The 16,386-nt window shown below is 40.7% G+C and overlaps 1 protein-coding gene across 1 annotated transcript in view; it reads right to left on the minus strand.

Moving 5' to 3' along the window:
- The window catches only part of b4galnt4a (beta-1,4-N-acetyl-galactosaminyl transferase 4a), a 437,447-nt gene that overhangs the window by 184,453 nt on the left and 236,608 nt on the right, over positions 1–16,386 (minus strand). The window contains exon 3 of the mRNA XM_021564073.2: positions 7,384–7,482. Coding sequence (XP_021419748.2) covers positions 7,384–7,482 — 99 coding nt within the window. The remainder of the gene's footprint in view (positions 1–7,383; positions 7,483–16,386) is intronic.

A 16,386-nucleotide genomic window follows, 5' to 3' on the forward strand; every position in this document is an offset into this window, starting at 1 on the left:
TGTAAATATGCATCTGTGTGTGTATGCTTGTTTGTGCATGTCTGTAAGTGTGTCGGAATGTGTGTGTGTTCAGCAACCCCTGCTGTGTGACAGTTGGCATATGGAAGCAGTCTGGTTCTGTGTGTCTGATGGTGTGCCACTGACAGTGCCAGCCTGGTGCCCCTCAGACCTCTGTCCTGGCACCTGGGATCCCAACATGGCACAGTGGTGCCTGGAGAAAAGGGCTAATAAGACCACAGCTAAGGCCTCAGCCAGACAGAGATGGATGATATGCACAAAGACTGTACTATGCCTCTTTTTTTATACATTTTACATTTTAGTCATTTAGTAGACACTCTTATCCAGAGTGAATTACAGTTAGGAAATTCGTCTTAAGATAGCTATGTGGGACAACCCCATATCACAATCATTGTAAGTACATGTTTTCTCAAGAAAGTAGCTATCAGTAAAGTCAGAGCTAGTAAGAGGGAAAAAAGTGTGAGTGTTAGTTCACGAAAGGCTTCGTTTTTTTTTTAAGTTACGTCTTTCCCTCTACGCTTATTTGTTAATCTTATCCGGGATCGATTACCTTGCCATATACATTTTGAAACCGCACTATGGATTTTATCCCAAAAACCATAAGGTGGAGACATGGGAAGAGTTGACTACAGAAATTGAGGCGTGGCAAAATATTTGTTTTGACAACAGATATTTTGCCTGTTAAAGCAACTGGGATGTTCATTAATCTACTAAGGTCGGATTTAATTGATTTGAGTTTTCTGTTCAAGTTTCTGGCAGTGCTTTTTATCTAATAAAGAAAATATATCTACTTCCAATTATATAAAGTGGGAAAATATTGGGATTCCATAGGTAGAGATGGAGTCCTCTGTTGGGATCTTGAAAGGCAGTAGGGCTGATTTGGTTAGATTCATTTTATAACTTGAGATGAAGCTGAATGTACCTACGAGTTTCAAAGAATTTGGGAGTGATTGAGATACACTACCGGTCAAAGGTTTTAGAACACCTACTCTTCAAGGGTTTTTCTTTATTTGTAGAATAATAGTGAAGACATCAAAACTATACATAACACATATGGAATCATGTAGTAACCAAAAAAGTGTTAAACAAATAAAAATATATGCATTTCAATTAACAGGTGTGCCTTGTTAAAAGTACATTTGTGGAATTTCTGTCCTTTTTAATGTGTTTGAGCCAATCGGTTATCGGTTGTGTGACAAGGTGTGTGGGGGGGGGGGGGTTGACCTATTTGGTAAAATACCAAGTCCATATCATGCCAAGAACAGCTCAAATAAGCAAAGGGAATTGACAGAGTTCACAGAGTTCAAGTAACAGACACATCTCAACATCAACTGTTCAGAGGAGACTGTGTGAATCAGGCCTTCATGGTCAAATTGCTGCAAAATAAATGATTATTAAAGGACACCAATAAAAATATGTTACCGCATGGCAAGCAGTACCGGAGCGCCAAGTCTAGGTCCAAGAGGCTTCTAAACAGCTTCTACCCCCAAGCCATAAGACTCCTGAACAGTTTCATCAAATAGCTACCCAGACTATTTGCTACTCTTTGTTATTATCTATGCATTGTCATTTTAATAACCCTACCTGCATGTACATAATTACCTCAATTACCTCGACACCGGTGCAACCGAACATTGACTCTGAACCGGTACCCCGTGTACGGTATATAGCCCCGCTATTGTTATTTACTGCTGCTCCTTAATTATTTGTTTTTATTATCTCGTAACTTTTTTTCTGTAGGTATTTTCTTAAAACTGCATTGTTGGTTAAGGGCTTGTAAGCATTTCACTTTCACTGTATTCTGCGCAACAGAAACATAAGCAATGGACATTAGACCGGTGGAAATGTATCCTTTGGTCTGGTGTCCAAATTGGAGATTTTTGGTTCCAACCACTGTGTCTTTGTGAAACGCGGTGTGAGTGAACGGATGATCTCCACGTGTTTATTTCCCACCGTAAAGCATGGAGGAGGTGGTGTAATTGTGTGGGGGTGCTTTGCTGGTGACACTGTCTGTGATCATTTAGAATTCAAGGCACACTTAACATGCATGGCTACCACAGCATTCTGCAGCGATATGCCATCCCATCTGGTTTGGGCTTAGTGGGATTATCATCTATCATTTGTTTCCTGTCAAAATGTAAGGAGTACTTTTGGGGGTCAGGGAAAATGTATGAAGTAAAAAGTACATTATTTTCTATTGGAATGTGGTGAACTCAAAGTAAAAGTTGGTGACACCCAAAAGTACTCGTTACGTATCGAATGCTTAGCAGGACAGAGAAATGGTGCAATTCACAAAATTATTAAAATAACATCACTGGTCATCCCTACTGCCTCTGATCTGAAGGACTCACTAAACACAAAATCTTCATTTGTAAATTATGTCTGCGTGTTGTAGTGGCTATCTGTAAATAAAATAAAAAATACATTTGTGTTTCCTGGTGTACTTAATATAAGCATTTTGAAATGATAGTATAATTTTCAATTACATTTACTTTTGATACTTAAGTTTATTTAAAACCAAATACTTTTAGACTTTTACTCAAATAGTGTTTTACTGGGTGACTTTCACACTTACTTGAGTAAATATTCACATTTACTAAAGTATAACAAATGGGTACTTTTTCCACTACTGAATCTTTGATTGATTACTTTTGGTTCTGATAGAAATTCCCCTGCTTCAAATTCAATAGTTGCTATATTAGCTATATTAGATAACTGATCAGCAGCAAATGTGTAAAGTACTTAAGTAAAAATACAAGTTGGGTTTCTGGGCCAGAGTGCACATTATACCGTGACATTCTGGGGCCTTAATTTTTTTAGTGGGGCCTATGTGTGCATGCACTAGCATTTTCTATTTATTATGGGCCTAATAGTAAAGATGTCATTTAAAAAAAAAGTGTTTCCTTTTAATTTGGCATGAACACAATCATGATGTTTTCATCTTATTGTCAAATACATAACTTCAAAAAGTAGACTACCTGAGCATTTTTGTCCACTCCAAAATAACTCCAGCATCCAAACAGTGCACTGTGCACTCACGCCAATTGATGAATGGAAAGAGAACCATCGGTTGCAAAACACCAAAAGTGTTATGACATTCGGCTATTGTCACTGGGTCTACATTCTTGTAGCCTAAATTAATTGATGCGTCATGCTGACAAAATTACCTTCTTTTGTAGAAAGAAAAGTTGGGACACCTGAAAAGGGTCTGAGAAACGGGACAGTCCCAGGATGAGAAGTACAGCCACATGGGATAGTTAAAAAAAAATCATGACACAGAGGTGGGGGTGGAGTTCCGTGAATCTGATTAGGAACACATTAGGAACACCTGCTCTTTCCACGACATAGACTGACCAGGTGAATCCAGGTGAACGCTATGATTCCTCATTGATGTCACCTGTTAAATCCACTTTAATCAGTGTAGATGGTGCTTGCAACGCCAGGGTCGTGGGTTTGATTCCCGAAGGGGAACATATATGAAAAAGTATGACAGATGTATACACTCACTACTGTATGTCGCTCACGATAAGAGCATCTGCTAAATTACTCAAATGTAATTGTGTATGTGTGCAATTCAGAGAGTGAATGGGCAAGGCAAAATATTTAAGTGCCTTTGAATGATGTATGGAATTAGGTGTCAGGTTTGAGTCTGTCAAGAATTGCAATGCTGCTGTTTTTTTTTAACGCTCAACAGTTTACTGTGTTATTAAGAACGGTCCACTATCCAAAGGACATCCAGCCAACTTGACATAATTGTGGGACACATTGGAGTCATCATGGGCCAGCCTAACTGTGGAATGCTTTCGAAACCTTGTAGAGTCAATGCCCCGACAAATTGAAGCTGTTCTAAGGGCAAAAGGGGGTGCAACTCAATATTAGGAAGGTGTTCCTAACGTTTTGAACACTCAGTGTACATCATTCCTAAAGACACACATAGAGCCTGCAGCAGCACTCAGAAGTGAAGGACAGAGACATTGTGTGTGAGTTGGCAAATTGGTATTAAAAAAAAACGGCACTTTACCCCTCTTTTTAAAGATTTTGCCTCAATATTTTGTATTAAACTAAATCAAAAGGGGTGGGACGTTGCCCCACCTGATTCAAAAGTGATGGGGGGGGAATGCCAGCTCGTCACATGTTTTTTTCTTCTTGGTGGCCCTGACTCATCCTATGTTTACAAATGAGGTGGGACCATACACATAATTCCGAATGGTCAGTAACACTCTTCTAAGTCCATAGCTGTGTCCATATGCCTGTTCTACACCCAATGGTTCTGGGTCCCTGTCCTGTGGACTCACTTCTGCATGCTGAACACTATTTTGGATACCCTGAGGGAACAATAGTGGAATAACTGAAGAATGAATAGCCTAGGAGAACATGGGTGGAATAACTATACAGATTTTACAGTGTCTCCCCGAGACTATATAGAACACACTAAATCCTGGCATATTTTAATTGTTGTCTTTTGTGGAGGAAGTAGGGTGTTGATGTGTGTCTTGATCAAAGGGTAGTGAAGGTGGATCACGTGATGAGTAAACTTTCCGAGACCTGGAGACTTGCTTAAGTACATTCCATCACACACCCTTGAATGTCCTTGTCTGACACACACACACAACAACATGCACAAAACTGACACTAAAGAGCCAGAGAGCCATTGAAATAATAAAGGCTAAATTGGTCAGTTGTCTTCTCGCTTGACCAGTTCACAGATGTGCTTTGCATTAGGTCCTCTGAGACACACAGGGCCTCCGCGGACAGAGTTCATTACACTGTGCTGAGCAGGTTACACATCGAGCACGGCTCTTCTTATCACACTTTCTCTGCTTAATTGGCCTGCCTTCTGTTCCCTATTGTTATAGCAGTTAGACGTATGTCTGTGTGTGTGTGCGTGCGTGTGCGTATAAGTGCGTATATGCGTGTCCGTGTGTGTCCGTGCGTGTCTGAACTGCTTACAGCTTGGAAATTAGAGTACCTTCTAGTGCTCTGGTCTAAGGTGACATTTTAGAAGGTGAAAAATGGTTTTGGAGAAACATTCTCATCCACAAGCTAAGGCAAAATAGATGGAGAGTATGTTTTCACTACTCAGGCTCTAATGTGAGGAAATTACAGTTTAAGTCTGCAAACCCTATTTCCTATTTTGACCAGGGCCCACAAAAAAGGACAACATGGAGAGAAAACATCTTCTCTTGAATTACAGTGCAAAAAACACCTATAGTAGCAATTATTTGCTGATCTATAATTACTTGTGATTATTTTTCTTGAATAAAATAATTTTTTCAAAGGGTACAATGCCTTTGGAAAGTATTCAGACCCATTGACTTTTCCCAAATTCTGTTACATTACAGCTTTATTGTACAATGGATTAAAACATTTTTTTTTTAATCCTCAGCAATCTACACGTAATACCACATACTGACAAAGCGAACAGGTTTTTACAAGCGTTTGCCAATTAAAAAAAAAAAAGAATATGTATTTAAATAAGTATTCAGACCCTTTGCTATGAGACTCGAAAATGAACTCAGGTGCATCCTGTTTCCATTGATCATCCTTGAGATGTTTTTACAATTTGATTGGAGTCCACCTGTGGTAATATCCATTGATTTGGCATGATTTGGAAAGGCACACACCTGTCTATATAAGGTCCCACAGTTTACAGTGCATTTCAGAGCAAAAACCAAGACATGATGTCGAAGAAATTGTCCGAAGAGCTCGGAGACAGAATTGTTTCGAGGCACAGCTCTGGGGAAGGATACCATAACATGTCTGCAGGTTTGAAGTTCCCCAATAACATAGTGCCCTCAATCATTCTTAAATGGAAGAAGTTTGGAACCACCAAGACTCTTCCTAGAGCTGGCCGCCCGGCCAAACTAAGCAAACCGGTGAGAAGGGCCTTGGTCAGGGAGGTGACCAAGAACCCAATGGTCACTCTGATAGAGCTCTAGATTTCCCCTGTGGAGATGGGAGAATCTTCCAGATGGACAACCATCTCTGAACCACTCCACCAATCAGGCCTTCATGGTAGTAACCAGACGGAAGCCACTACCCAGTAAAAGGCACATGACAGCCCGCTTGGAGTTTGCCAAAAGGCACCTAAAGGACTCTCAGTCCATGAGAAGCAAGTTTCTCTGGTCTGATGAAACCAATATTCAACTCTTTGGCCTGAATGCTGAGCACCTGGAGGAAACCTGGTACCATCCTGGTACCATTCCTACAGTGAAGCACGGTGGTGGCAGCATCATGCTGTGGCAGCATCATACCTTCCAATAGAACAACGACCCTAGCACACAGCCAAGACAACAAAGGAGTGGCTTCGGGACAAGTCTCTGAATGTCCTTGAGTGGCCCAGCCAACCTGGACTTGAACCCGATCGAAAGTCTCTGGAGAGACCTGAAAATAGCTGTGTAGCAACGCTTCCCATCCAATCTGACAAAGCTTGAGAGGATTTGGTAGAAAACTGACAAGATTATGTTTATGTTTACATACTGTTTATGCATCAAATAAGGTTTGATGAGTACTCTCTCGTCTGTGTCTGTGGGACTGAGTTGGGCCTCTGGGGCTCAGCGCTGGCAATTGATTATTGATGGCTTGGTGATAAAACCTACAGCCTGCATTCCATATAATGAGTTGGTGTTTGTGTACTTTGAGGTACCAGGGAGGAGATGTCTTAACTATAAAATACTGTGGCTCTGTTCAGCTCTTTGAGCTCTTGGCATCACACTTCAGAGTGTGGGATCGACCAGCTTCGTTATTACAATAATGAATCAATATTAAATAAAGATGAATGTTTGAAGAAATGACAAAGTCTCTCTCACTGAATTCAAATATTCCACAACAGGATTTGCAGAGAAGAATGGGAAAAACGATGTCATACCCAAGAAGAGTCGAGCATGTATATATACAGTATATATATATTTTCAACAATTTCAAAACACCTGTTTTCGCTTCGTCATTATGGGTACACCGATTAGATTTTTTTAGAATAATGCAGTAACATAACTAAATGTGGAAAAAGGGAAGGTGTCTGAAAACTTTCCAAATGCACTGTATATACACTACTGTTCAAAAGTTTGGGGTCACTTCAATCCAGGTGTGTGGCTTTAGCCAAGTCTTTAAGAGGATTCATGCCATGTTTGTTATTCTAGCCAGGGCATCAGAAAAGTTTCTCAGATACTAAGAGAGGGAGACAGATTTTTGATCATTTTTGTTTACATTTAGATCATAAAAATGTATATCACTGGGGTAGGCGGCACCTGATTCTAGATCAGCACTCCTACACTGAGATGTTTTGTTAATAAGGGACCTGGTCTCAAAGCGGATTCAAATATACTTCAGAGAGACCAAACACTAAATCCTATCCTGTGAACTTACCTCAGGTTTCCATGGCAACTTCTTGTGGCGCTGGCTGAGAAACTTCCTGATGTGGCCATGGTCTCTGGGGTCAGCTCCAACAGCATTGGACTCATCCTCCTGGAGAAGGACAGAGAACATGGTCAGTGGGGGTTGAGACAGGGATGACAGCTATGGAGAAAAGAGAGAGAAAGAAAAAGCATCCAAAGGACCTAGAAATTGAAGAAAGTACAGGTCTAGATGAAAGAACGATTATGGTAAAGAGGAAGAGGGAAAAATATGCACATTACAGGATGAAAAAGCAGATGAGAATATGAGAGAGGGGTAAAGGGAAAGATTGTACCGTTACTCTTTCAGTGTATAAATCAAAAAGTGCAACAATAGAAATGTGGTATCACTTGCAGTGCACATAAATAGCTAATTTATCCACTTATCCATCCATCCACAGTTCTAGCCTCCTGTGACCACATCAACATAAACAAAATGTGTATATTTCTTATTTAACCTTTATTTAACCAGATCGGTGTGTCCCCCCCCCCCCCCCCCCCCCCCCCCCCCGCGGGATGGTTGAGCTAACGTAGGCTAATGTGATTAGCATGAGGTTGTAAGTAACAAACAAAAATCCCAGGACATAGACATATCTGACATGGGTAGAAAGCTTAAATTCTTGTTAATCTAACTGCACTGTCCAATTTACATGAGCTATTACAGTGAAAGAAAACCATGCTATTGTTTGAGCAGAGTGCACAATTATGAACTTGAAAATGTATTAATAAACCAATTAGGCAAATTTGGCCCTGTATTGATACAAAGTTTTGAACAGATATGCAATGGTTCATTGGATAAGTCTAAACTTTGCACATACACTGCTGCCATCTAGTGGCCAAAATCTAAATTGTGCCTGGGCTGGAATAATGCATTATGGCCTTTCTCTTGCATCTTTTACCAGATCTAATGTGTTATATTCTCCTACATTAATTTCACATTTCCACAAACTTCAAAGTATTTCCTTTCAAATGGTCTCAAGAATATGCACATCCTTGCTCCAGGTCCTGAGCTACAGGCAGTTAGATTTGGGTATGTCATTTTAGGCAAAACACATTTTTAAAGGGTCAGATCCTTACGACGTTTAGAACAAATTCTTATTTACAATGATGGCCAACTCCAGCTAAATCCGGATGATGCTTGGCCAATTGTGTGCCACCCTGTGGGACTCCCAATCACAGCCAGATGTGATACAGCCTGGATTCAAACCAGGTACTATAGTGACAGGTACCTACTGCAAGGAGATGCAGTGCCTTAGACTGCTGCGCCAGTCATGGATGTGTCCCAAATGGCACCCTATTCCCTATAGAGTGCATTACTTTTGAACAGAGCCCTATTTCTTTAACCTTTAATTTGACAGGGAGTCATGCTGAGACCAATGTCTTTTTTTACAGATGATCCGTGTATCAGACATACACATCAATACACACCAATATACACTATTGTTTATTTTATCTTGAAATACACTTATTCATGTTACCTTACAATAACTTATTGATTACTTGACATGCATAATGATTGTATATGTTGGGGTCAATGGAGGGTGGATAAGAACTAGTGTATGGAAAGTTACTGAGTGAGAAAATGGGGGGGGAGGCAAAACATTTAAATTCTGTCAAACATGTTATTCTTAAATCTCATGGATCCTATGGAGGGAGGCAAAGGGCAACAGTCTGGTTTCAGTCACTGATAAGGTAGGACAGCCGTGGATAAGGGAGGAGTAAGGAATTTGGCCCGATGTCAGGTCAGATGAAGTGACATGGAACACATATATACTTACATGCACACAAATGTTCTAGCAGGAGGCGGGGCCATGACTACACAAGTGAGAGGAACAAATTAAGACCATGACTAGCAACAGAGATGTATTGGCTGTCTACATGTGCAAGGACTTGACTCTACCTAGTATGAGGGTATAAATATACAGCACCAGTCAAAAGTTTGGACACACCTACTCATTCAAGGGTTTTTCTTTATTTTTTACTATTTTCTGCATTGTAAATTAAAGTGAAACTATGAAATAACACATATAGAATCATGTAGTAGCCAAAAAAGTGTTAAGCAAATAAAAATATGTTTTAGATATTAGATTCTTAAAAGTTTTCATCCTTTGCCTTGATGACAGCTTTGCACATTCTTGGCATTCTCTCAATCAGCTTCATTAGGTAGTCACCTGGAATTAATTTCAATTAACAGGTGTGCCTTGTTAAAAGTTAATTTGTGGAATTTCTTTCCTTTTTAATGTGTCTGAGCCAATCAGTTGTGTTGTGACAATGTTGGGGGGGGGGGGGGGGTATAAAGAAGATAGCCCTATTTAGTAAAAGACCAAGTCCATATTATGGCAAGAACAGCTCAAATAAGCAAAGAGAAATGACAGAACAGTACATCATTACTTTAAGACGTGAAGGTCAGTCAACACGGACCATTTCAAGAACTTCAAATGCAGTCGCAGAAACCATCAAGAGTTATGATGAAACTGGCTCTCGAGAGGACAGCCAAAGGAAAGGAAGACCCAGGTTACCTCTGCTGCAGAGGATAAGTTCATTAGAGTTGACTGCACCTCAGATTGCAGCCCAAATAACAGACACATCTCAACATCAACTGGTCAGAGGAGACTGCGTGAATCAGGCCTTCATGGTCGAATTGCTGCAAAGAAACCACTACTAAAATACATCAATAATAAGAAGAGACTAGCTTCGGCAAAGAAACACACGCAATGGACATTAGATCAGTGGAAATCTGTCCTTTGGTCTGATGAGTCCAAATTTGAGATTTTTGCTTCCAACCACCAACCACCATGTCTTCAATCATTTTATCTTTATTTAACTAGGCAAGTCAGTAAATAACACATTCTTATGTTCAATGACAGCCTAGGATCAGTGGGTTAAACTGCCTTGTTCAGAGGCAGAACGACAGTTTTTTTTACCTTGTCAGCTCAGGGATTTGATCTAGCAAACTTTCAGTTACTAGTCTAACGCTCTAATCACCAGGCTACCTGCCGCCATTTGTGAGATGCAGAGTAGGTGAATGGATGATCTCCGCATGTGTGGTTCCCACCGTGAAGCATGTAGGAGGAGGTGTGATGGTGTGGGGGTGCTTTGCTGGTGACACTGTGTTTGATTTATATAGAATTCAAGGCACACTTTACCAGCATGACTACCACAACATTCTGCAGTGATACACCATCCCATCTGGTTTGCGCTTTTTGGGACTATCATTTGTTTTTCAACAGGTCAATGACCCAACACACCTTCAGGCTGTGTAAGGAGAGTGATGGAGTGCTGCATCAGATGACCTGGCCTCCACAGTCACAGCCAATTGAGATGGTTTGGGATGAATTGGACCGCTGAGCGAAGGAAAAGCAGCCAACAAGTGTTGAGCATATGTTGGAACTCCTTCAAGACTGTTGGAACAGCATTCCTCATCTAGCAGGTTGAGAGAATGCCAAGAGTGTGCAAAGCTGTCATCAAGGGAAAGGATGAACACTTTGAAGAATCTAAAATATATTTTGATTTGTTTAACACTTTTTTGGTGACTAGCTGATTCCATATGTGTTATTTCATAGTTTTGATGTCTTCACTATAATTCTATAATGTAGAAAATAGTACAAATAAAGTTAAACCCTTGAATGAGTACGTGTCCACTTTTGACTGGAACCGTATGTGCTTGTGTAAACATGTCTTTGTCTTTGCAGCTGTTTGACCCAGTGGGTGAATAAACTTGGTTTGAGCTTTTCCAAGTCATCCATTTGAGTTTTTACACTGTTCGTTTAGAACCTAACACTATACACATCAACTGAGTGAACAAAACATTAGAAACACCATCCTAATATTGAGCTGGAACTTCCCACCCCTTTTGATTTAGTTTAATACAAAATATTGAGGGAAAAGCTTTTTATACCAATTTCTCTGTCCTTCACTTCTGAGTGCTGCTGCAGGCTCTATGTGTGTTTTGACAAATTATGTTCACTGAGTGTTGAAAACATTAGAACAGCTTCCTAATATTGAGTTTCTTAGAACAGCTTCAATTTGTCGGGGCATGGACTCTACAAGGTGTTGAAACTGATCTACAGGACGCTGATCTACAGGACGTTGACTCCAATTCTTGCCACAGTTTGTCAAGTTGGCTGGCTGTCGTTTGGGTGGTGGACAATTCTTGATACACATGGGAAACTGTTGAGCATGAAAAACCCAGCAGCTTTGCAGTTCTTCATGCACTCAAACCAGTGTGCCTAGCACCTACTGCCATACCCCGTTCAAAGTCACTTAAATCATTTATCTTGCCCATTCACCCTCTGAATGCTATTCAGACCCCTTGACTTTTTCCACATTCTGTATGTTACAGCCTTATACTAAATTGGATTAAATATTTATTTTCCTCATTAATCTACACACAATACCCCATAATGACAAAGGGAAAATAAAAACTGAAATACGTTATCTACATAAAATATTCAGACTCATTGCTATGAGACTCAAAATTGAGTTCAGGTGCATCCTGTTCCCATTGATCATCCTTTACAACTCGATTGGAGTCCACCAGTGGCAAATTCAATTGATTTTACATGATTTGGAAAGGCACACACCTGTCTATATAAGGTCCCACATTTGACAGTGCATGTCAGAGCAAAAACCAAGCCATGAGGTCGAAGGAATTGTCCGTAGAGCTCCGAGACAGAATTGTGTTGAGGCACAGATCTGGGGAAGGCTACCAAAACATTCTGCAGCATTGAAGGTCGCTAAGTACACAGTGACCTCCATCATTCTTAAATGGACGAAAAGTTTGGATCCACCAAGACACTTCCTAGAACTGGCTGCCCGGGCCAAACTGAGAAATCGGGGGAGAAGGGCCTTGGTCAGAGAGGTGAGCAAGAACCCGATCGTTACTCTGACAGAGCTCCATAGTTCCTCTGTGGAGATGGGAGAACCTTCCAGAAGGACAACCATCCATGCAGCACTCCACCAATCAGGCCTTTATGGTAGAGTGGCCAGACGGAAGCCACTCCTCAGTAAAAGGCATGTGACAGCCCGCTTGGAGAGTGCCAAAAAGCACCTAAAGGACTCAGACAATGAGAAAAAAGATTATCTGGTCTGATGAAACCAAGATTGGACTCTTTGGCCTGAATGCCAAGCATCACGTCTGGAGTAAACTTGGCACCATCCCTATGTTAAAGCATGTTGGTGGCAATATCATGCTGTGGGGACGTTTTTCAGGGACTGAGATACTAGTCAGGATCAAGAGAAAGATGAACGGAGCAAAGAACAGAGAGATCCTTGATGATAACCTGCTCCAGAGGCCCTCAGACTGGGGTGAAGGTTCACCTTCCAACAGGACAACGAATCTAAGCACACAGCCAAGACAACACAGTAGTGGCATCGGGACAAGTATCTGAATGTCTGTGAGTGGCCCAGCCAGAGCCCGGACTTGAACCCCATCGAACATCTCTGGAGAGACCTGAAAGCTGTGCAGCTTGAGAGTACTTGAGAGGATCTGCAGAGAAGAATGGGAGAAATTCAACAAACACAGGTGTGCCAAGCATGTAGCTTCATACCCAAGAAGACCAGAGGCTCTAATCGCTGCCAATAGTGCTTCAACAAAGTACTGAGGAAAGGTTCTGAATATTGGAACATGTTCTGCTCATAGCGGTGTGATGTTTCAGTTTATTTTTGTATTTTTTTGTTTGTTGCAAAAATGTCTAAAAACCTGTTTTTGCTTTGTCATTATGGGGTATTGTGTGTAGATTGATGAAGGGGAAAAAAACATTTAATCCATTTTAGAATAAGGCTGTAACTTAATAAAATGTGGAAAAGGTCAAGGGGTTTGAATACTTTCCGAATGCCTTGTACATACACAATCCATATCTCAAGGCTTAAAAATCCTTATTTAAACTGTCTCCTCCCCTTCATCTACACGGATTGAAGTGGGTTTAACAAATTACATAAATAAGGGATCATAGCTTTCACCAGGGTTCCCCTGGTATGTCTAGGTCATGGAAAGAGCAGGTGCTACTAATGTTTTGTACACTCACATCAATACACAAGATGCGAAACAAAATCATATAAAACAGACACATTCTTCAGTAAAAAATAATTCTATCAGCCATCTGAATTGTTCTACAGGCACCAACTCTTCTAATTTTAGAGAGTTTAGGAAATTATTTCACAAGTGCGGTGCAAAAGAACTAAAAGCAGATTTAAGTAACTCATTGGATATCGAAGGGATCTTCAGAGTTAGCCATCCTTGGTAGTTTGTATGTAACAATGAAGTTAGGCACAGGTTCCCAAACTGTGGGGACGCCAACAAGAGGGGTGTGAACAGTGTGTGTCATGAACAGTGCTTGTGAAAACGAAAGCAATGATGTGTACAGAACCTGTCGCCAATAATAAAGTGTAGTTTGTTATGATAAACTGTGTCCAAACACAGTGGAAGCTGCATTCATATAAACAATATCACCATAATCTATAACCGGTATGAATGTCAACTGAATTATTTGTTTTCTGCTATTTAACGAAAGGCATGCCCTATTCCGCAAAAAGGTACAGGGATTGGACTGCTGATAACTGGGGTAAAGTCATTTTCTCTGATGAATCCTCTTTCCGATTGTTTGGGGCATCCGGAAAAAAGCTTGTCCGGAGAAGACAAGGTGAGCGCTACCATCAATCCTGTGTCATGCCAACAGTAAAGCATCCTGAGACCATTCATGTGTGGGGTTGCTTCTCAGCCAAGGGAGTGGCTTCACTCACAATTTTGCCGAAGAACACAGCCACGAATAAAGAATGGTACCAACACATCCTCCAAGAGCAACTTCTCCCAACCATCCAAGAACAGTTTGGTGACGAACAATGCCCTTTCCAGCATGATGGAGCACCTTGCCATAAGGCAAAAGTGATTACTAAGTGGCTCGGGGAACAAAACATTGATATTTTGGGTCTATGGCCATGAAACTCCCCAGACCTTAATCCCATTGAGAACTTGTGGTCAATCGTCAAGAAGCGGGTGGACAAACAACAACCCACAAATTCTGACAAACTCCAAACATTGATTATGCAAGAAAGGGCTGCCATCAGTCAGGATGTGTGGCCCAGACGTTAATTGACAGCATGCCAGGGCGGATTGCAGAGGTCTTTAAAAAGAAGGGTCAACACTGCAAATGTTGACTCTTTTCATCAACTTCATGTAATTGTCAATAAAAGTCTTTGACACTTATGAAATGCTTTTAATTATACTTCAGTATTCCATAGTAACATCTGACAAAGTATCTAAAGACACTGAAGCAGCAAACTTTGTTGAAATTAATATTTGTCATTCTCTGTATAACATTGCCTGTATAACTTTTAACTGTATTACAGTCGGTATGTTAAGAAAATACCTCATTTGTTTCCAGATCCTAAGAGTATGACGAATGACTGATTTAGAGTCATAAGTGGCTTTCTTCACATATGCAGGACTATTAACAAGTGCAGGGAGTGAGGAACGTTGGCAGGAAGCCTGCTCAATCAAAAGCCATGAAGGCATATCATTCAGTCGCATCCCAGGTAAACTTTCCTTCCAGAAAGACACAATGTTCAGATTAGAAGCCCAATAATACAGTTTAAAGTGAGGAAGGCCAAAGCCCCCCTCTATCTTGTACTTGCATAGAGGCTTCTTTGAAATTCTGGCTTCCTTGTTATCCCATAAAAATGGAATTACTATTGAATCCAGTATCTTAAAATAGCTTTGTGGTATGAAATTCGGGAGACATTGGAAGAGGTAAAGAAACCTGGGTAGGAAAACCATTTTAATAGTTTTTATACGACCAACCAAGGAGATAGGCAGTGTTTTCCAAAAATCTATATTTTCTTTAAGCTGATACATTTTCATTCCCCAATCACTTTCAATAGCTGATCAAGTTATCTTGTCACTACAATGCCAAGGCTTGTGAACCTGTCCACCACTGTCCTAAATGGGGTAGATTGCCGAAATTGCATATCACAGACCATATCACAGACCGTGATATTCGGCATCAATTAGCTTTTTACCAGTTTATCTTGTAGCCAGAGAATGAGCCGAATGTATTTATCAGGTTAAGGGGGGAATAGAAGTTTTAGGCTTGGATAAAAACAAAATAATATTGTCTCCCTATAGGGAAATTCCGTGCTGCGTGTCTTTTATTTTAAACGGAGCTATATCGGCACCTGCACGAATGAGAGTAGCAAGGGGTTCCATGGCTATAGCGAAGAGAGCAGGCAGCCCTTGAACAGGCATAACTGCGACATTTCCTGATAGGTTACCACGGACAGCATTGGGTGTGCATAAATAATTCTTATTTCAATTAATAAATTCCTTTCCAAAACTGGAATGCTCCAGAACCGACATCAAATACTTCCACTCAATCTGATCAAATGCCTTCTCTGTGTCAAGAGCAATTACCACTGCCTCAACGTTATGATCATGATACATTACGTTGAAAAGGCGTCTCAAATTGTAGTATACAGTATATGTCGGCCCAGGATAAAACCTGTCCGGTCAGGAATATATGTTTTCAATCGGTTTGCCAATACTTTTGTCAACACCTATGTGGAGTAACGACATGGGGCGATAAGACGGCATCTCAATGGAATCTATATATTTTACAAGATCAGCGCTATTGTACCCTCATACAGTGTTTGCGGGAGTTTGGCATTGTCTTTGGAATGTTTAAACATTCGCAACATAAGTGGAGCTAGACTGGCGCATTGCTTCTTATATAATTCTACTACATATCCATCGGGCCCAGGGGCCTTGCTGTTTGGAAATTGTGCTATCGCCGTGTGAATTTCCTCTAAAGTTATCCCAGCATCGAGAGCAGCAGATGCCCCTCTGTCTAGTTTAGAAAGTTCACATTCAGCGAGAAAGCGTGCCCTAGTTTGTGGATCAGTAGCATCGCATTTTGATTGATATAACTCTGAGTAAAACTGCACAATGCATTTATTAATATCCTGTGGTTCTGTTACTACTTGA

Source organism: Oncorhynchus mykiss, chromosome 2 (assembly GCF_013265735.2).
Source record: "Oncorhynchus mykiss isolate Arlee chromosome 2, USDA_OmykA_1.1, whole genome shotgun sequence".
Lineage (NCBI taxonomy): Eukaryota > Metazoa > Chordata > Actinopteri > Salmoniformes > Salmonidae > Oncorhynchus > Oncorhynchus mykiss.